General features: G+C 37.2%; 1 protein-coding gene across 1 annotated transcript in view; it reads left to right on the forward strand.

Moving 5' to 3' along the window:
* Window positions 1–5,686: 5,686 nt before the first annotated feature.
* The window catches only part of PTPRN2 (protein tyrosine phosphatase receptor type N2), a 592,277-nt gene continuing 576,422 nt past the window's right edge, over window positions 5,687–21,541 (forward strand). Inside the window, exons 1-2 of the mRNA XM_085317725.1 lie at window positions 5,687–5,750; window positions 6,794–6,844. Coding sequence (XP_085173851.1) covers window positions 5,687–5,750; window positions 6,794–6,844 — 115 coding nt within the window. The remainder of the gene's footprint in view (window positions 5,751–6,793; window positions 6,845–21,541) is intronic.

Here is a 21,541-nt window from a genome sequence, read left to right on the forward strand (position 1 = left end):
CAGCAAGGAGCTTTTCCACATTTTCTGTTCAACACAACACTTCCTGATACCTTTATGAAATTGCTTCCTTTTCTCTAAAGGTCATAAGATTTCAGTGAGATGTGGAGAAGTTAAATAAAAGTATACAAAAATTATTATTTGTATTACAGTGATCATCAGCATCCCAGACTTGCCTAGGTCTCCATCAACTTATAAAAACATGGTAAAAATTGTAAATTTTACTATTTAAATAGAGAAAGCTGATGAAAGTATAGGTAGTGAAATGATTTGCTGAAGTTGGGAACAAAAGTCAAGCCCAAGACTAGCATTGCACTCTGCTGGATCTGAGTGTGGTAGCCTTGCCAGGAGGCAGGGCTTATGGTCTGTATGGTCTGTATGGTCTGATATCTCCTCTTTGTGGTAGTCGGACTGGGGGTGTATAACACAAACTCTTTGTTATAATTTTTTTCACATCTGCCTTATAAACATCTGCTCTGAAATTCTTCATCTACTGCACAAGTTTCACGTAGACAGACAGGTTTGGAGGTTGTTCACAGAAGAAAAATAGCAAGGCCAATAAGCACGTAAACTAGGGTTTGGACCCTAACACACAAAGGCATTTAGGCACTTCAGTTCTATCAAAATCCATCAGACTTGGATGCTAAGTTAATGAGCTGGAGATGATATGCCTGTAAGATAGTGACGACTTACAGTAAAGGCTGCTCTTAATGGTGAAAGGCACAGATACAAATTCTTGAAGCCACTCAGACTTCAGTGAGGTATGGGTTCCCCCCCGCTATATTTAGCTCAGTTTTCTCAAGGGCAATTTTTCCTGGGATGTTTAAAAGAGTTTGATGAGTTAGAGGTTAGATGAACTTCTAAAACTTGGGAGGTTTATTCTTTTTCTTCCTTTCTTTTCTTTTTTTTCTGTTTTTTTTTGGTAGAGAAAATTTGTCTTTTGTTTACATTTGAGGAAGGAACTAGAATGTGAATTCTGGTGACACTCAGCATGCATCTTTTTTTTTTTTTATGTTTCAGAATTATCTCTAATTTTCCTGGCTTCCTTCCCAAATTGCTTTAATCATTAGTCTTTTTCTTAACTACTTCTCTGATATGTGTCATTATGGTGCCTGCCTCTCAACAGCTAGCCTGTGGGGAGGAAAAACATCCTGCTGCTATCACAGTGAAGGCAGATTTACTTTGTAGACACAATGGCATAACGCGTTCTGAGGCAGCTGGGTTCTAACGCTGGTCTTAGATACATCAGGGTGATGCAAGAGTAATTAGAGCAGAATTACTGGTCAAAATCAGGACTATTCACTTTCAGGGCCAGATTTCCTTTGAAATGGATGTAATTTCACCAAAGTAATTAGAAGAGGATCATTTTACCCTAAATGAATTAGACTACTATCTGAAATGAGTTCTGAACCAATATAAGACAACCTAATTCTTTACCAGCATAACAAAGTATTGTCCTAAGTCTCTCCCTTAACATCAGTCGCAAGGCAAGAATGCAGCACAAAGCCTGTATATGCAGTTGCATGTGCTTTTGAACAAAGCCAGATGATGTTGCACATTGATTAAATGCCAAGAGATAATTTGTATTGATTAGAGCAACTGAGTTCTTGGTAGCTTTTTAAAAAATTATAGCATTCAAACATTTGAGATACTTTCATTTTTCTGTCGGAATGAAAGAGTTGTAGGCATCTTCACTGTTAACTTTGGTGTGCTACAAGTATCCTTGGATGACCTGTTTCTCATAACTCAGTCCCATGCTATGGTGTGCTGCAGCTTTATTTCCAATTCAAATTCCCAGAGTAAATTAAACAGATAAATTTTGGTGTTACAGTGCACTGAATTTTACCTAAGATTACTTTCTTTCCCTCAGAACTTTTAAGAGACTATGAATCTCTGGATTGGCTTTCATTATTCTTCAACGTATGAATATTTGATATATGTTACTCTGGACTCTATTTTTTACTCTTTGTTAAAGAAAGAAGTTATCAAATGTACATAATAGTATCTCTTTCAAGACACTGTTCAAGAAACAACACTCACAAAAACAGCAATTTAAAATGTTTTCAACATCCTGAAGGCTTCACTATGGATATTCAAAAATATATTTAAGTATGGAGGTCTGACTGGTCCCTGTCTTCTTATGGAGAGCTCATCTTAAAATGTAGCTCCTAAATTCTCTCCCCGCCCCTTTTCTTTTTAAGAGTCACTGGATGTGGATCTTAGACAAATAACTTCAGTTCATAGGACATAGGCTTCTCCACCATATAAGAATGCTGGAAAATTGCATCTAAAGATCTATTTTTTGTGGTACATAACCCTAAGCAGATAGTTCCTAATTTCTCCCATCTAATGGTTCATAACTGCATTGACCCAGACTGTTTTAATCCGGACTCTGTAGTGACTGTGGAGTTACGCGCTGCTTAGAACTTAGAACTTGCTCCATTATGCAATTTTGTGAAATAAATGTATAGGAATACACTGAAAGTTATTGGTGGATAAAACCAGACTGACAGATATAATGATAGTAGTGGTCCTTTCATAGAATGAATGACCGGCGGTCTGCAATGTTTGTTGGTTTACTTGCAAGGATATATCAGGGAAAACTTTGCTGGTAGCATTGTAGTCTGCTGTATGTAAGCCCCAGTTTTAATTTTTTAAAATACTGTGGCTCTGATGAGTAATAGAAACCCTTGGGGCCCGCAGGAGAGGGAGGACCTGGGGAGAGGATATACTATTGGCAACAGCAGAGAAAACTTTTCAGGCTCCTGCTTGATTTATTGAACAGTGAAGTAGACTTCTACTTTTTGACAAGCGTGTTCAGGCCTTGGCCTCTCTGCTGAGTGCAAAAACAGTTTTGATTCGGTCACCTATGTGACTTCAGGAGGTGTTGGTGAGTTCAGCTCACTTCCCAGTACGGAAACTAATTTTGTAGTTAGCAACAGCTGACAAGTAGAAGGTACTGAATTAAAGTTAGTATTGGTCTGGTCTAGATTTTTATGATGTGTTATACATACCTTGTGAACACTTCACTTATCATTTCCTAATTTTGAAAGAACAGATCATATACTTTATATTTTAGAGATGTTAATTTATTCCCAGTATGGGCTACCAATATGACAAAGATCTTTTTCTTTTGGGAGCTGAATTTAACTTCTCCTGCCCCGATTGATAGGTATGGGTGAAAGATTTTACTCTTCATCCTAGTAAGGTGTCGATTTTAATCTTAGAGTTTTAAAATATTCTAATTTTTCTCCAATAACAGGTTTATTGATAATTTTTATAGCTAAATGCAGAGAGTGTTAGTGTTCAATATGTCTAAAATGTTGTTGGAGCTACTTATTTGCAAAAAAAGATTGTATCTGTGCTCCCCATTTGCTGAACATATCTGATGATCTCTGCTGCAGAAATAAAACAAGGAAATGTAGCATTGACAGGTTTGTAACCTGTCAGAAAAGAGGCAATGTAAGTTCTTTAAATAATTTATGTGTGTGTGTAAAATGACAAAAAGACACACCAAAAGATACATTACCTATCCCAGCCCATGAAATGCCGCTTTCTTTCTGAGCTCTCTGCAAATGTAAGTGCTATTCTGGAGCTTTTCTGGCGTCAGCCCTTCCCTGTTTCCTTGCCTCGTGAGCTGTTATTACTGCTCACATCCTCAATTATTCTTAATAGTGACCTTTCCTCAGTGGTCTCCAGTAGAAAAGCACTGCATCATTGCAATCATGGCATTAGTGATTGGGTAAGTTAATAGTATTTTCACCAAGGCAGTTTCTTTTTTTGTAGTGTTGGACAGGCTGAGGATGAATTACATGCAAAGGGAAAGATGTAATCTTCCTCCCTACCACCACCTCCTCTCTCAAATGTAGAAAGTACACAGTAGCCCGCTTAGATAGTCGGAAATAGTCTCATGTCACAGCATGCAGACTGGGATCTAATTTGTCTAGTTAGGGCTATTTAATATTGACTATTTAGTATTATCCCTCAGTACATGTTGAAGGAAGAATGATATGAAGAAGGAGATAATTGAAATACTAATATGCAGTTTGACTGAGGCTTCAAGGGCAAGTCTTGGTAATAAACTTTTGTTTTTTCTTTTTTTTTTTTTCCCCTCTCTGGATTTGAGGGGATTGCATTAACTGTTTATGAATTTAGAAGATAACTGGTAGAAGGATTGTTTGCTAGAAAAATAAATGTAATTTTGATCCTCTAAGGCATCGACTGAATTAAGTGACTTTTGGAGACAATGCCTCTTCACTCTTCAGTGGTGACTTATTACCATCATTAGTATTAGAAGGTAGATGATATTTAAAATGAAATATGATACTTCTTAATGTCACAGCAAATAACAACAAGAGATAAATTAGCAGTTAAATTAGCATATTGATTGGTTGGGTGAAATATACATAACAGTCAACTCTTGGAATAAATTACTTGAAGTAAAATATTTTTCAAGGAGCTTTTGATGGCTCTGCAGCCTATTTTTAGAGCAAGCGTAGATGGGTATAGCTTGCCATACACTGGCTTTATTAACTTGCTCTCTAAGACATAAGCTTCCAGGGCTAATTGCATCAGATGCCTCATTGTAATCGACATTTAATAGCCAAATATTATTAAAAGAGGAAACTAAAGCATGACAAAATCAGTTTCCTTTGTACTTTTCATGATACATATGTTAGGTGTATCAAAAATAGAGTGCCTTGGAGTCAAAGTTCTGTAGTGATGTAGCCTGGCTGTTTGTTTCTTTCTCTCCAAAAGTACTGATTTTATTAATCTTAAATCTGGATCTTTCTACTCGTGATATGATGGTCTGTCTCCTGACTGTATGGTCATCAAATGGCTGTGGCCTTCATTAGAGGCTCTTAGGAGTTTCAAAATCGGATGGGTCTAAGTGAACCAGTTGCTGTTTTTATCTATGAGTCCACTAGAAAAATTCCTGTCTGCAACCTGTTATCTGACACCTTTAGGACCTATAGGGCCGCTGCTGCAGGCTGGAAACTCAGCTGCGAAACTCTGCCTTCTGTCAGCCACGGAGTCACCTTCTGGAGTCCTGCAAGTGACTTGGCCCTTCCAGGCTTCCAGTTCAAGCCCAGCGATCTCTCAGGAAAACAAGGCAGGCAGATCTAACCAGGGGTTTTCCTAACCATAAAAGCATTCCTTTTAGAACAGATGGCAATTTCAAGTCTATGAAAACACAAATATTGACGCATACCTTCCATTTGCCTGAATTACATTAGCACTTGAAGTCTCACATTCTTTTATTTCTGGGTGTGTATGGTGGTGTGTGTGCTTTATTTATTTATTTTTTATAAAAGCTGCTTTTGGCAATATACTTAACCCGGTTTGTTTTCACTGCTGCCCGCCGTCATTCTTGCTCTACCTTCCTTATCAGTCAGTACGTGGTTAAGACATCCTTCCGTTTTGCTGGGCTGGCACCAAAGCTGCAACTGGATCTCTTTAGTGAGTTTTCAGGCACTTTTTCAGGTCAAATAACTGCTACAGTAGACTTGTCTGGAACAAAATTTTGCATATCTCAAATATGATACAAACCAGAGTTCATGTTTTATTCCAGACGCTCTGCTTGCAGAATCCATTCCTGGTCTGAAAATTTCTCTACCTTTCAGCAGCTACCAAATTGTATCCCCGGTTTATTGATTCATGAGAGCAAGAGAACACTTTCTTTTTCGGCATGCCTGTCGTAGACTTTGCCTTTGCGAGGTTACGGTTATGTGGTCTTCACCGGCAGGTGTGCGGTAGATGCAAAGCGGCTGTGCTGGTGCTCCAAGCGGGCTGGAATTTGTGTCTGCGTGCTTAGCTCAGACCTAGTAGCACTGTGCTAATAAATCCTGCTGAAAGACATAGTATATTAGTTCAGGCTTAATGATATGCTGATGCGGTGATGATTGCCTGCTGAAAGGCCACGCAGGCATGCGTAAGTCACTCTGTCCCCCTGAACTTTTCTTTAGCAGGGTTAGGACTCAGGAAATTTATGAGCAGAGACTCTTAAGCCTTTCATTTTTTTTGATGAGAACAGACTACTTAATCCATTTGACTCTCTTTGATGAGTTAAGATATTTGTACTCTCTGCTTCCGTGGAGATAAGCACAACTGCGGAGAGAGGATTTGCTTCTGTGCTTAGATATGGTGAAGTTCCTGGCAATTATTATTATTATTATTATTTGATACAGGGCATGAAACTGCTCAAGTCCATTTAATTTCTGTAACTCCCTTTGTCCATTTATGATTTAAGGTAATTCCCGGAGAAATGTTAGGAGGCTTAACTGGTTGTAAAAATAAGTGTGTTCCCTGTGTCAGTCTCTGTGTTCAAAATAGAGCCTCATTGCTTGGAGCCCATACAGTCCTAGTTCCTTACCTTTGTCCAAAAATGAAGCAAAGAGATTACTGGTTGGATTAGCACAGTGCATGCCCCTGCCGACAGGGCTTCCATGCCGTTTCTGTACTTGGTCTCTTCTCACTAGAAGTAGCTTGAGGATACTCCTGAATCCTTGGTGTCTATTTTTGTAGTGCATTGCAGCATTGCTGCGCTGCCATGCAAAAGGGGGAGAGGAGGAAAAAGCATCAAAGGTTTTTCTGGACACAACCAGTTAGGAAGAGGTGGTGTCTCGCTGGGCTTGTTTCCATGTCCTTGACTTTCTGTACTGTCAGTTTAGACTCCTAAGGTCAACTAAATGTCTGACTCTCACTGAGGATTTAAGAGCCTGAGAAGTCTTCAGTCTGTACTAATTATCCACAGTTTGAAACCTGTATTAATTTTGCTTTTCTATTGTGTTTTTAGGCTGCCTGTTTGAAGATGACCTTTGCAAATCTTTTGAAGTCTGTGTAAATGGTAAGTCTTGAATGTTTTGTTTGCTGACTGCTCTGTCCTCTGCTGTGTAATTGCTATGATGTGATCAACTCAATAAACCAAGTCTTTGTGTGAGATTTTTTTTTAAGGAAATGTAGGAATTACTATTTTGATTAGTGATTAGGGAATTTCTTTTTTTAAATTTTACTCAGTCTCTAAGAATATCATCTCTTCGGAAAAAAAAGATTGAAATACAGTTAAACACATTGAAATATGTTAATATTTAAATATTATTTAAATAGTACAGGATGAAAATAATTGCTTTGTTATCTTCAGTTTTTCTCACCTTTTAGATGATGATGTAGAGTAATTACTAGTCTTTTCTACAGAAGGTTATTTTATTTATTATAATAAGAAGATCTCAGAGAAAGACTATGATTGTTCTTGATTATGTTACTTCTTTTTTCTGTGTCTTCACTTGAACTAATTCTGCAGATGCAACTTTCTTCTGCTCTCCATCATATTTTCCTTTCAGCAAGTCAAAAAAGCCAACACAAATGTATGAACTGGTCTAATGGAATAGTAGGAATGACTTTTCTGGTGATATTCTGAGACTGTTAATGTACTAGATGAAATCATTTAAGTCCTGATGAAGGACCTTGATTAGAGAGAGACCTTCTGAAGCATTTACTTTTGAAAAATACATATATTCCTAACTATAGACTCTTTCTTAATGAAAACATAGGACATTTATCTTTGAATTTGTGGTATAAAGAAGAAGCTTTTTTTTTTCCATCAAACGTAGGAGTCAATAATATATGTCCACTTAATAAAGTGCAGTTTTTAGACCTTAAATCAACAACCATGTTTAAGAATAAACTCTCAGTACAATCAGTGGTCAGTCAAATACACAGGGGAGGGAATAAGAGAGAAATAAGGCTGAGGAATTCAAATAAATAGAATATTAGAAACATTACATCTATTAACATCTCCCAAGGTAATTCCTGTGTAAGATTGTCTCTTGAGGGTTGTTCCAGCGGTATACAAAGAGTCTATGTTGAGAATTTCTGTGCTTGATGCGGAAAGGGTTGTGGCTGTTTTCTACACTGGTGCACTTTGCTGACTGGCAATGGTCTCCAGTGCCTAAGTGTAATCTTCCAAATGCGAGTATATTGTTATAATAGGCCACTGTTATTTCTAACAAATAGTACATAACAGATGATTTATGCAACAGAAAATAGTAAACTAGTAAACTCTAACTAACAGTAAAAATCTTCAATACAGATGATCCTGTAAAGGTTACTTCAAACCTTCTTGCTGTATCTATCTTTTTAATTGGAGATGTGGTTTCTAAAAAGTTAATGAGACTTTCATTAGTGTCTCATAAGCTAACTTAAACTATGGAGTTGTCTCTGTGAATTTAGAAAGGGCCTCTTCTGTAGGTCTACTCTTATTTTTGCATAACTTTAAATTAAAGAAAGGTTAGTAATGAATAAGCCAGTTGTTCAGTGGTATTTCCTAAAGGCTGATCTTAATTTTAAAAGATATTCTGTCTATGTAATGTCACTGCAAAGGATTTTATCTTTTTGCTGTAACTGGATGAATGTTGTCTACAATGGATTTTAAATGGCTGTCCTTGATGCAAATAAAAATGCCTTTTTCTTGAGAAATTAATAGAATCATTGCAAGATGATACTTTGAAGTACTTAAATATTATCAGTATTTACTTTTCATATGTAACAGGAGACATGGGGACTGCTTAGTGCTAAGCATTCATTCCCATTCTTCTTGCCTAAGCTGCTCCTTGTTCAAATGTATCTCTAAAATTCTTCAGAAATTTTCTATCTGTTTAAAATGCAAGTGTTTTTCTGAATCAAATGCTCAGGAGCTTAATCTGCGGAAGTCACTATGCTCAGTAACTGTGCCTCCTTTGTCGTCACACGAGTGCGTATTTCTAAAGTATAGTGTGAGTGTGGATAACAAAAAGCGACTACCTTTAGGTGACATCTTTAAGGCATCTGTGATCTGCAGGTCCAAGCCTTTCAGACTCCTGCAGGAAGGCTGATAGTTTTGGTCTTTCTCTTGGCCTCCAGCAAAAGAACTCGAATGGAGTGCATTTTCAAAAATCAAATCCAGTTTGTGTTTTGAAAACATCAGTCTCAATCTTTGTTGTCATCTCACATAATATAATCAACTGGAAACTTCAAGAACTAATCATGCATTGGATTTGTAAAAGGTTCCCTAAATGCCCATAACTGAGGTGTTTCGAGCTGTCTTACAGCTTGAAAAGAATTGCAAAGAAAGACATTTTTAAAGAGATTTTTATTATCTGAAAGCTTTCTGATAATAAACATTCATTTGTATGAATAAAAAGGGATATATATGCACGTAATGTAGTATATACTGGAATATATATATAATATCTAATATGTATTATGTATTATATAATGTGTATATATATATGTATTTATGTATTTTATATATATAGGTTTCTTTTATTGTCAAAAGCAATGTAATCAGGTTGTAAGATCTGGTATAAACACCGTAACTGTGTCAGTGACTCACTTACCTGTTTAGATCATATGCCATTTTTGTAGGGCAAAAAACCTGTTGTAATAATCACTGGTGACTCTTCTGCAGTTCTACCTTATCATATGAAAATCTCTTTTGACCTCAGTGCTGGGTTCTCATTTGCGTTTGTTTAATAACTCCAGCAGCATTCATGCAATATTAATTTCTTTCCATAAAGCTTTTATCAGTTTCCTGAACTGCACTGACTCATCAAGTGGTTAAAAAGGAACATATTGTTTCATGTTTATTTTGATGACATGAGGTTAAGCCAAGCAAAAAGATTGTATGGGCTTTCCTGGATTTTTCTGTTACAGAACTAGAACTAGCTTTGGGGAGTAAAAAGGCTTAGGTGCCATTTGATTGATCTTGCTTCTGGTACATCATTACCTCTGCTCTACAGCTGGAGAAACTGATATTTTTTCACCTGTCTAAAATGCTGAAGCTTGGAAACTTGAGCTTGAAGCTGAAAAGTTTGGTGTGAGAGGTAGATATGCTTGTGAGCTGCGGACAGTAATAGAAAATTATATGGCACTCTGTAAGCATGGAAATGCATGCTGTCCAGCAAATATTGATCAGCTGCCACAGATGCCTGCCAGAGGAAGCAGATAACCACATATCTCAATTATACAAGTTATGTAGAGAAGAAAAAAGTAATACTAGGAGCTGGGTTTGAATTGAGGGTGTGTGTAGTAATACAGCTGTGGGTAAGGAGGGACGTGGCATTCACATACATCTTACTGCTGGAGTAAGAAGCTGAAGGAAATGATTTAACCCATGTTTTTCTTTACAGTTGTTTCTAAAACGTGTTTGTATGAAAAGGAATGAAAAAGAAGCATCAGGAAAAAATTTTCAGATGATCCGTGAAACAAAGTTCACTTATACTTGAACACTCCTTGTATTTATATATAAAAGCTAGTACGGCTGAATATTTGGGACTATGTCATGTTCTGTTTTGCATTTTAAGTGAGAAATAAAGCAGGTCATGTAAAACATTAGCTTGCATAGTTTCCTAGTTGGAAGGTTCAACTGAAGTTGTGCTGCTGAAAGCAGCAAAGGAAAGAGTAGTTCTTATCCTTTCTTTTGAAATCACAGTGTTGAATTCCTGTAAATGGCACTGGGAAAGACACCGTGTGGTGGGAATAAAGGCATTCATTTTAAAATAATCATCCCTAACTGTCCTGGTTCCTACCTTTATTTAACAGTTTGAACTACTTGTTTAGAAGGATGGCAGCCTTTCCTTTAAATTCAGTCTCCAGCTATCTTGTCTCAGACAGCAGCTTTACAGTCTTTTTTACTCCTTGCCTGGATACTGTGATATTTTTGCTCCTTATCAACAAAGTCTTTATAAAACAGGACAGTTTTATTTATGAAAGATATGCTGCAAAACTCCTACCAACATGAAATCATAACAGGCATCATGCAGACAAGATCAGGTTGTGGAAAATAGCTCTGTGAGGCCAACCAAAAAAGTTGATTAAGTATAGTGGTTGGCGCACAGTGCATCATTAAGTCAAGCCTCACTGACAACCACTAAACCTCTGCTAGGAAGACACAGTCTAATGTCTGCAGTAGTATTTGAAGATGCTGTGTCTCTGAACAGCTGTATAAATAATTATGCACACTGAATCAATATTGCTTTATGTATGCAAGCTGCACTTGTTAGGAGCACGGTGTGTCAAAGACTTCCAAGCATGGCAGTACCAAGTCATGAGCCTTCCAAGTCTGGATGTTTCCAAATCACTCAGAATATTAATGTCCTTTCTTCCTAAGCTACAGAGCTTCTTGAGTATTTGGAATATTAGTGATTGTGTTGTGCTAATGACAAGCCATAAATGGTAAACATGTGCTACAGATGATAAGAGAGAGGAGTCAGGATTCCTGAAACGGTTTCTTGAACTTAATGTGTTACGCTTTGAGGTTTTCCAGATCATTGCCTAGTAGGATGGAACTACAGAGGGAGAAGCACCTCAGCATTGTTTAGCTGACAGATGTCTGCAGCTACATGTGCATTTGCAAGGCATTGCTTTTACAAAAGTATGGAATTTGTGTCAAACAACTTTATAAATTTTCCTGAGATTTCCAAAGCTTTGCAGGTAATCATCAGTGCTTGCTATAACTAAATTCAGACTTCCGAGGAGTGTCAAGTGATACTTCTACATACTGTGTTTTTTATTGTGCATCGAGAGAATTCCAGTTATTTGCAAAGAATTCATCTATTCTTGGAAATCACAGAAGTTCTAATACTTCCCTATGAGGTAAACTTGATGTTGCCATTTCAACTTGAGTTCTAAGTGTTCTCTGTTAAAACAGCATATTTGGAGTAAAAAATCCAACCAATTAGTTAGATCCAAGTTCACTTGTTCTTCTGTGCCACTGTAAGGGAATCGTGGTAACTTTTATCCAAGATGTATTTATTTATTTTTAAATGTTCTTTGAACATGTATAGGAATATCAAAATCTGGTATGATATTCAAAAAGGGAAAAGGGAAAAATCTACCGTTATCTGATGATATTCTGACTGAAGAGCTATACCTGCAAACATATTTACGCAGCTCACAACTGGAATCAAAAGGGAAGAAACACCTACATATTTCTGAGAATGTCTTGTTTGAGGACAGTGCCTTTGATGTTCAAAATATTTTACTTAAAGTTCATACATACCTCTTGAAATAATTCTGTATGTGCAGCTGTGGAAATAAATACAAAGATTAAATTTTTCCCTCCATTCTGCTGTACTTATTCCCTATATTCGTTTATGAGAGTCTCATAGCAGGATCAAGTCCTGTTGCATGGAGTTGGTTTGGGAGGATGATTTTCAGTCTTTCAGCAGCCCAGGTACTGCCCCTCTCTTCATGTTAGCTCTTCTCTTTTATGGAGCCCTAAATTCACCTATCTTAATGACAATGTTTTGAGCATATGAATGGTAGCAGTACAGCAAAGGGGAGCAGGAGACAGTGACTGGATAAATTTTGAAGCTTTTTTAGCTCTGTTGCACCTCACTGTGCTCCTACCTTGCAAAAATACTGAATTTGGTGTTTAAGCTGCAGGTGTCTGTAAGCTGCAGGGATCTGGTATGCTATTGGGAGTGCACCACCCAATATTCAAGAACAGGAGAATTTTTTGATGTTGATGATCAATGTGCTGGAGCTATTTGGGGTAAAAGCCCTGTGAAGAAATAAGAGGAAAGTGTGTACACCTGTAAACCTACCACCAGCTGTTGTTAATCCCTTATATTCCTGTGTCCCTTGTAAGTGATTAAGGCCTGGAGCTGTTGAGTGTTGTACAGTGTTATTTCACGTGGTTCAGGGGTGGTCCTCTTTCAGCTCAGGCAAGAGTACTGCTGTGATATGTGGTGGAAATTTTTGTTTCTTTCTTGGTGATGTGATTTATGATAGGGTATTTTTCTCTTTCTAGATAGCAGGATTGGATTTCACAGGACGATGCCAAGCACTGCAAACAAAACTTGTTTAGTCAGTGTATTTTTTCTGAGTGAGTTTGGGGATTCTGATATTTGATTCAAGAGTGTTTGGTCAAAAGACTCTACTTGTCACTTCTAGTTGTTTTGGACATGGATCATTGGACAATAATTTAGTTATCTAATACCTCTCTCTTTTACCTAAATTATATGCTGTTGAATTAGCTAGCTGTGTGACAGTGCAGTAGAAGAAATGTCTAGCACAAGTTTGCATTAAAAGGAGTGGTAAAGTGGCTAGATGTCCAAAATCTAATATAATGATCTGATTTTAATCAAGACAGAAGTTCTAGAATTTTAGAATTTACTGTCTTTTAGCTCAGTGAATGTTTGGGTTGGTATGAAACTTTGCTCTTACAAGACTTATGTGTGTGCTTTTATTATAAAAAACAAACAAACAAATCCTGTTTACCTGCTGTTTTCTGGAACTTGTACTAGGCAGGATATTTATAAAGTAGGGTAACTTAGAAAATGCACGTTACATTAGAATATTACATTTCACATTCAAATATTTTTAAAAAAATTGGAGACTGCCTCTACATGAACTTTTTTTTAGTTTGTGGGTGGACCCTTTTGTTAACTGTCTGTGTAAGCATTCTTTGCAAAAGTTATTTGGTGGGTTATATATAGCAGCTGTTGGCACTAGTGTTTGTTAGAGGTATTCAGAGATCTTCTCAATTTCATTGTTTTATTATACTTAAATAAGAAATTGTGATTTGGTCTCCGGGAGACTGTGACAAAGTACAGTCAGTTTGGAAAAAGCATTAGGGAGTCTCAGTAAAACTTGTGCCTGATGAATAATGAGACATAAGAGCCTGAAAAGGACAGTGTGGTCTGGAGAGATGGAAGGGAACACGGAGGAGTGATGTGCTGGCAATGAGGTGGACAGAAAATGAACGCTGGCTTGGCATGACACTGCGGCAGCGCGGCTGCGCTGCAAATCCTCGCACCTTCCACGCGTCAGGAGCACTGGGAAGTGGCATGATTTGCTTCCTGATTAAGAAGTTTAGATTGCATCTTTTGGAAAAACTGGACAATGGACAGTTTCTTTTTTGAGTTGTTTACCTTTCTACAAACGCATGGATAAATTGGTTAAAGCATGGGACAATGTACTTGACTAGCTGTTTCAAAATGCACCGTTTTTACAAGGCCGTTAAGGAACGGCTGCTGAGTATTCACCAAATGCATTTTCTTGTGTGTGAAAAGCAAACTTGTAGGTTTCTTAACTGCCTCCTGAGTACGATTCTCCTAGATGTTTCTTTAAAGTTATAAAATCCTTTAAACTGCAGATACCATATCTTTTTTTTTCAGAAGAACAAATATTTTCTTACCAAAAAAAAAAAAAAAAAATCTTCTCTCTGTTTGCTGTCCAAATTGTGCATTGGTTGACTGCTTTCCTGGTAACGGTGTTGCTATTCTGTAATAACCATTTCAAGAACACTTTTTGTTTGCAAACTTCATAGAACTTGACAGACATTAATGGATTTTTGCCTGTGGACAGTAAACATAACATGTTGTCTGTAGCTTGCAGATGGGGATACTGGGGCCTTGGCTAAGTAACTGCTCAAAGAACATGAGAGAACTGAGTATCAGAGCCTTATAACCCGCATCACCTGCGAGCACATCTGTCTCAGTAGAGCAAAACTCTGATTGTAGTTTGTACAAGACATAAGTGACTCTTTGGTCTGAAGACAGCTTGTATGCATAAATATTCAACAATAAATAACATCCATGATGAGCTGCATAAGAAGCTAAAGAGGAAAGAATTATGTTTATGTATGACATTCTAAAAAGATGCAACCTTATACATGTATGAAAATTTTAAGTTTCAGTAAATGTTATGGTTCTGAGCAGATCAACTGAACATACACAAGATACACATTTTTGCATATAAAATATGTAGGTTTATCAAATTATGCCTTCATTATTGAGAGTCCTTACTTTGTACTGGGCTGGGTCCAGAGTAGTACATTAATCTAAGAAAAAATTAAAAAATGGGATATCTTCTCCTTATTCTAATGCTTCAAGCTACGATTGGTAATAAAGGACAGTGACATATGTCACTGTTATGTTGTGTGTCCTCATTTAAAATATACGAACAATCTCAAAGTGACCTAATCATAGCAGTGGTAATTAACAGTTCTTTTCATTCTCCATTGCAACCCCTTGAAAGCCATTTATTTAAACAGAATACTCTTTTGTTCCCTGTCCCCTCCATGGCAACAGTGACAGAAGTTACTCTAGAAGACAGAACAGTAAATACATTTTATGGTCCCAAACTGTTGCATTTTAGTCCTTTATTTAAATAGTTTTGGCTGCTACTCTGCATAAGTTGAGATATATTTGGTTCCTTTAGTCACTGTGTCAGTGTGTTCCTGTTTTGGCTCTAAGGTAGGATCAAGATGATATAAGAAAGTTGGTAACTGCAGTGGATATTAGGGGAGAGAACTAGTGAATACAGCATTTAGCTGTGAAGAACTGCAAGTTATTACCTGCATTTTGGACTGTAAACACTTTAAGGGAACGTTTTTGTCAAGAGGAAAACGTTTTAATTTCTCTAATGTAATACATCAACTGCTTGTGTAAATATTCATTATAAAAATATTTTATGGCTAAGTAAAATCTATTTAGTGTTAGCAGTTTTAAGACTTTTATGTACTCATCAATTATCTCAGTGACTTTTTCAGAAAGTAGACTGTACCAGTATTGATTTCCTGGAAGTAAGAGGATAGGTATGATTATGAACAGTTGCACGCTATGTGATTTTTTTAATGGTAAAAATGGCTTTTGTGAGACTTCTCTATCTGTTATAAAGCTATAATAGATTCTTTCTCTGTAGTGAAGTTTGTAATAGATGAAAGAGATGTATTATCTAACCAAGAACTATATAATGTGCTACTGGGAAAAAAATTCAGGTATAGAGTTGAAAACTAATGAGACCTGATTCAGATTTTTTTTTTATCCTGTAATCCTCTCTTTGACTCTACATTATGCTGCTGTATCTCAATTTCCATTAAATTCAGATGTTAGGATTCAGAAAAAAGATACTTGGGATAGATGGATGGAAATTTAGACAGTACAATTGCTGACGGTTTCAGAGTTCAGTGGACACTTACAGAAGACAATCTGCAATACTCAACTGCAGAAGAACGAGTTTAAATGGATTTCCAGATTCAGTCAGTTCATTTCCTTTGCAAGTGGGGTAGTTTTCTGGTTTGTTTTGTTTTATGTTGGTGTGGTTATGGCTGTGGTTGTTCTTCCTCTTTAATCAGTTTTCCAGCTTTATTCCTTGTGCTTGAGTGTTTCTTGAGGTATTTGTGAAAAGGAGATTAAAAATACTGTTCAAATTGTAACAATCTCAAGAAAAAAGCTTCTAATACTCTTTCTCCTTCCAGGAGATGGTTTGGTTTCACTTCAGTCATTTACCTTTCATATTTCCAGATGTAAATAGTTAGTAGACTTTTACAATAATTAGAATTCCTACTTCTTTTTACGAATGCCTGACTTCATTTTAGTGGAATATTGATGATGATTTATTCTGGGCAATTTAAAAGATCAAAATGTTCTTTCACAGACACTAGATATTGGAAAAGTTTCCTCTTGAATTTTGTACCTAGAATTTTGACTATTCACATGCATTTGATGAATGATTATATTCTAAATATCTGATTTTCAAAGGAGGTAATCTATTTATTGGTCCTCTCATTTAGTTTAGAAATTTCTGTGAATAATGGCTGGATAAAAATGGACCAATTTGTTCAACATCATGTAAGATAATGCAACAGTGGCACACGTTTCATAAATATTAGACCTGTTTCATGTCTTAGAGCTTTTTGGGGGGATTTTATTTTTTATGGATTTCAGCTTGGTTATGGTAAATTTAACTTTAGATGCTTAGTTTTAACTTTTCCATTAAAAAAAAACTTGAAATGGAGTCTAATACTAAGATTTCCTTTGATTTTTTTGTAGATCAGTTACTATTTTAAATTGGGTCCTTGTCTTTGTAAAGCCTGGCTGGTATTCTTTCTCTCTTCTCCCTCAGCTAGATATCACCCATCCAAACACTTGAGGCAGAAGTTATCATAACTGAAGAAATGAAAACTGCTGGAGGATATTTGGGTAGAAAAGAACATCTTCAGCAGAAAAGAACATGTTTCAGCCTTCACTGTAGCTTTCACTGAAGGGTCAAATGCCAGTAACAAGGTCTTGGTGGGAATACTTCCCATGGTAATACAAAGATAAGTTAATGCTCGTTGTAAAAAAAGATAATCAACCGATTGGTGCCCATTTCACATTATTAGATTTTGTGCATTACCAATTAGAAGTCATTGCTTCTTGCCAAATTTTACTTCGAACTATTTGAAAAGAGATTTATTCTAGCCCCAAAAAACTTTTCTAAAGAGTTAGGTTTTGGATAAAATTATTTTGGTATTTCATTAAGTATTCCTCTCCACAAATAATGCCACAAAGAGATCTAGAGGTTTCAATACATTTTATTAGCATGGTAATTGAAAATAAATTACAAATGGAAGAGAGGTTAACAATGTATTTTAACATATTTGAAGCTGTAGACATCTTAAAGGTTATCCCACTTCAAAAATCTGTAGAAAGATTTTGACTGCTACAAAAATAATCCTTTTTCTTCTATCCCTAAGCATCTCTTTGCCAGCATATGTTAATTAAAGCACTAAATTCTGCAGATACCATAATTTTTCAGGGCTTGTGAATTTAACGCAATTGTTCCTTCCTGCTTTGCTTAAACAGGTATCTAATAAATGCAGATCAGCTTAGTCAAATAATACTTTGATTTCTCTGTAGTTACAGTTCATATACTTCTGATTTTGTTCGATCATTCTTGCATTTATATCATGGCTATGTTAACTCTTCCTTTGCAGTACTTGAGGTTGATCCAGGCCTTGGTTCCTCCTTAACTTCCTTTGGTTAGGTGAGATGGGGATTTTTTTATTAAAAAAAAAAAAAAAAGGCAACCCCCCCCCCCAAACACTTGATATATTATCAATTAAATTATTTCCCAATAGATTAGAGGAAACAACAGTTCAGAATTTTAGGGCTTAAGTTTTTTTCATCGTGTATTTCGTTCTCATACAGTAGTACATGAGTAAATATTTCCTTTATTTTATCTGAATGTCCCTATATTGCACATAAATAGGAAACTGGCATTTGTTAATTAAGCAGCAGTAAGTGCAACTTCCAGTGCCACTACAAGCTGCGTTTTTAGAAACCATGACAATGACATTAAGCATTTGCTAAACAAAATCTGCTCCTGTATGTCATGCAGTTTACATCCTGTTTACTATTAAGAAATTACTGGCACAGGCAGAAAATGTTTTGTTAAAAACAGAATAGATAAACAGAATTTTATTGGTCTGAAATCAGCTGCTTTGAGTGTGGATCTAGATGGAGAGAGAAGACATGAATTTTTCTCTTCTTCCCCTTTTGTACACATTTTTTTACAAGCTGATGCTCTGTGTCAGCTGTTACAGTTTTGTGAAGCTGCAGCTCTCCTTATTACATGAACCTCTATCCTAAAGAAGAAAAATACTTTCCAATCATATAAAAATGCAGATCCCTTCTGTCCTCATGAGGACAGCTTACAAAAGCCATTTACGAAGGTCTCGTGTTGGTAGTGGGGACATTGGTTTCAGGTTCTCAGAGGGCTTGAAGTAATATAGTTCCTGCTCTGCAGAATGATTTTGGGGGGTAATCTCTGCTCTACCGAGGCAGCTGGTGGTCTTGCGGTAACATGGGGAGAAATCGTGCAGCCAGAAGAGTAAGAGAGATCTTATTTCCTTATTTCCTTCCTTAAGAGAGATCTTATTTCCAACCTTTGCATGCAGGTTGGGACAGTCACAGGGATGTCAGTATAAATCCTATAGAGAAGGTTTTCAGATTAAAAAAAATTGAGAAATGATCCTAGATCCCTTGAGTTTGAAAACTCTTCATAACTAATTATTTGTGATCTTCCCCTTATTTTCAAAGTGATGCAAAACTTACCATACTCTAGTCCGTATTGCCTATGTTCTTTATGTTGTTTCAAATCTGTTTTACCAGGAATTGCTCCTCAGTCTGTCTGTCAACAATAAGCTAACTTTTTGGCTGGGGGGGGGACATTGTGGCCATATAATCAAGGGCATGTTCTAAACACACTCTATTTAAGAAGAAAAAATGCAAACAATGTAAGAGAACTCATCTGTCTGTTGTTTAAAAAGACAATTATGATGATATGTGAGCTTTTCTTGGTGGAAAGAACAAATTAATGCAGGTCATTGATTTTTAAGAAGCATTATCCTTGGCTAGTCAAGGAGATTTTCTAGGCAGTCTGACATACTCACAGAGGAGCGGAGCCATATGTCACTGCAGCAGAGTTGTCCTTTGGCTTGAATAAAATGAGAATGTGAAATATTTTATTGCTTTGGGTGTTAATACTGCTCATAATCAAGATGAAACAGGATCATCTACAGTATCGGTGTGGGAGTTACGGTAATTCCAGTGGCAAAAATTTTACAGAGGAACAGACTGATTTATTTCTGCTTGTTTACTGGCTGTGCCTGTGAGCTGTGCTAGCTGTATGGCTGAATACGTGCTGTAGAGAACACGTTGCAGAGGTGTATGCGTGTTGTGCTTTGAATGGCTAACTTTTCCCTGCATGAGCAGTATCTCAGAAACATCCTATCCAATTGCATTTGAAGAAGCTGCATGTAGTACTGATCAGTGGTAATTTTTATGAAAGGTGGAAGAGAATCTGTCTGAATAAAGCTCCTATGACTCATTATTTTCATATATTGCTGGAACAGTATTGGAACCAATTTGATACAACCAAAAAATACAACTGCTTCTGGCAACAGCCTAAGAAGAAGGAGTTGGGATTTTTTGACCTGAATGGCTCCTTACAGCAGCTTTGGTATGGAGAGTTCATGGAGCAGAGGGACAGCGAAGGGTAGCAGTGCCCTTCTTGCAGCTGTGGCATGGTAAGCTCTCTTCTCCAGAACTCTTTGGTGGTGTGTGGTGGTGGGTGTGTGGGTTTTTCCCACCTCCTGCTATGCTGTCCTCACAGTATGGGAGCAGAGTCTGACTAGGACCTGACACCTCTTCTCTTTGCCAGTAGCCTGGAATACCCTGGAGTGTGAGCAGTGTGTGCTGCTCAAGGGAAGGGAAGCTGACTTTCCCAGATGGAGCATGGTAGTATGAAAAGATGTTGTACAGGGAAGAAGTCTTGGGGCTGCGGACTGGGGAGGGAGCCCAGAAGAATATAGGAGATGGGGGGGAAGGGGAATCCCAAAGGTGACAATAGGCTGAGGAGAATAGCAATTTGCTTTGGCTCCCTCTTGGGTGTCTCCTCAACCCATCTCTTCCACTCACTTTCATTCCTAGATATGTAGCATGCTGACACCAAAAGTGAAATTCAGTTTTGCCTCTGTGGCTGAGGGTTTTCATAGGGGATCAAAGGAGTCAGGTGAGGAGAAGACGTGGATCTCAAGTGTTCTTTTCAGAAGAACACATACTCCTAAGAAGAAAGCACAATGTTGGAGAGTGCAGAGCAGGTAGGAAGGCTTTTTATTCGCTTCATCAAGTCTGAGGTAAAAAAGCTGTTTCTGTTGGGCCAGGTTCTGAGATTAGCTCCTATAGACTGTTTGCTGCAGCAGCTGGTTAGGTCAAAAGCGGAGAAATTGTTTAAACTACCACTTCTCTACAGAGAAACCATGGACGGCATTCCTATTGGCACTCCCTTATACATCCTCTTCTATACCCAAACCTGTTGCTAACCTAGATTAACATTCACCTCTAATCTTTGTTCTTTAGATTCGTAGGAGCCCTTCGCAAGTCTTACTGTGTCTGAGAAAGTCTTGATCATTAGGCTTTTTTAGCCAGGTTAAGTCTTTTATGTATTCTTTTGTCCCTACCAGGAGTTCTTCAGCAGTAACTGGAAGAATTGTCTGATCTAAGTCCCATTTCTATTTATTTTGTCTGATCCGTTCGCTAAGAAGCTGAGGTAAGATGCAAGGTGTTAGCAGTGTGGAGGTCTCAGGCCTGACAGGCCCACAAGGGTGTTAATTGAAGTTACTGCAAAGAGAAGCTTAACCGGAGCAACATAATCAGTGATTCTGCAAAAATAACATTATTTAAGTAGCAGTGTGCTCTGTTGGGGGTTGGTGTGTGGAAATGTGGATTGGTGCCATAATAGCAGCTCCATCAGCGTTACAGGAAATTGTGAACGAGTAAATAAAGCCAGATGCCAAGTTCCACTCCAAAATGACCTAATAGCTTTCTTGCGTTTTCCTCATCAGTCCGGTGACAGAGAATGTGAAACTGGCAGGCAAGAAGATCAGAGATAAATTCGCTACTCTTAAAAGTTTTAACCTTTTACGAAACACTGGCTTACTCTGAGGTGGGGTTCAGTAATGATGATGTGGCTTAGGAGGTGCACTTTAGTAGTACATTTCAAACCCTTGACGTATATTTACATTTTATTTTGTGAAGATATTTAATTATCAGATATGCTCTTATTATGTATGATCCATATTATGTGTGGAGGAGATCCAAGGAAATTCTCTTGCCTAAGATTAAACAGTGACTCTGAGAGAGACAGAAATACTACTTAATTTAGTGTTTCATAGCTGCAGAAGATTCAACGAGTGTAATGGACCTGACAGGTACCAAAGAGAAGGCAGAGAAAG

Source organism: Rhea americana, unplaced genomic scaffold (assembly GCF_003343005.1).
Source record: "Rhea americana isolate MKP2758 unplaced genomic scaffold, rheAme1 scaffold_50, whole genome shotgun sequence".
Taxonomy (NCBI): Eukaryota; Metazoa; Chordata; class Aves; order Rheiformes; family Rheidae; genus Rhea; species Rhea americana.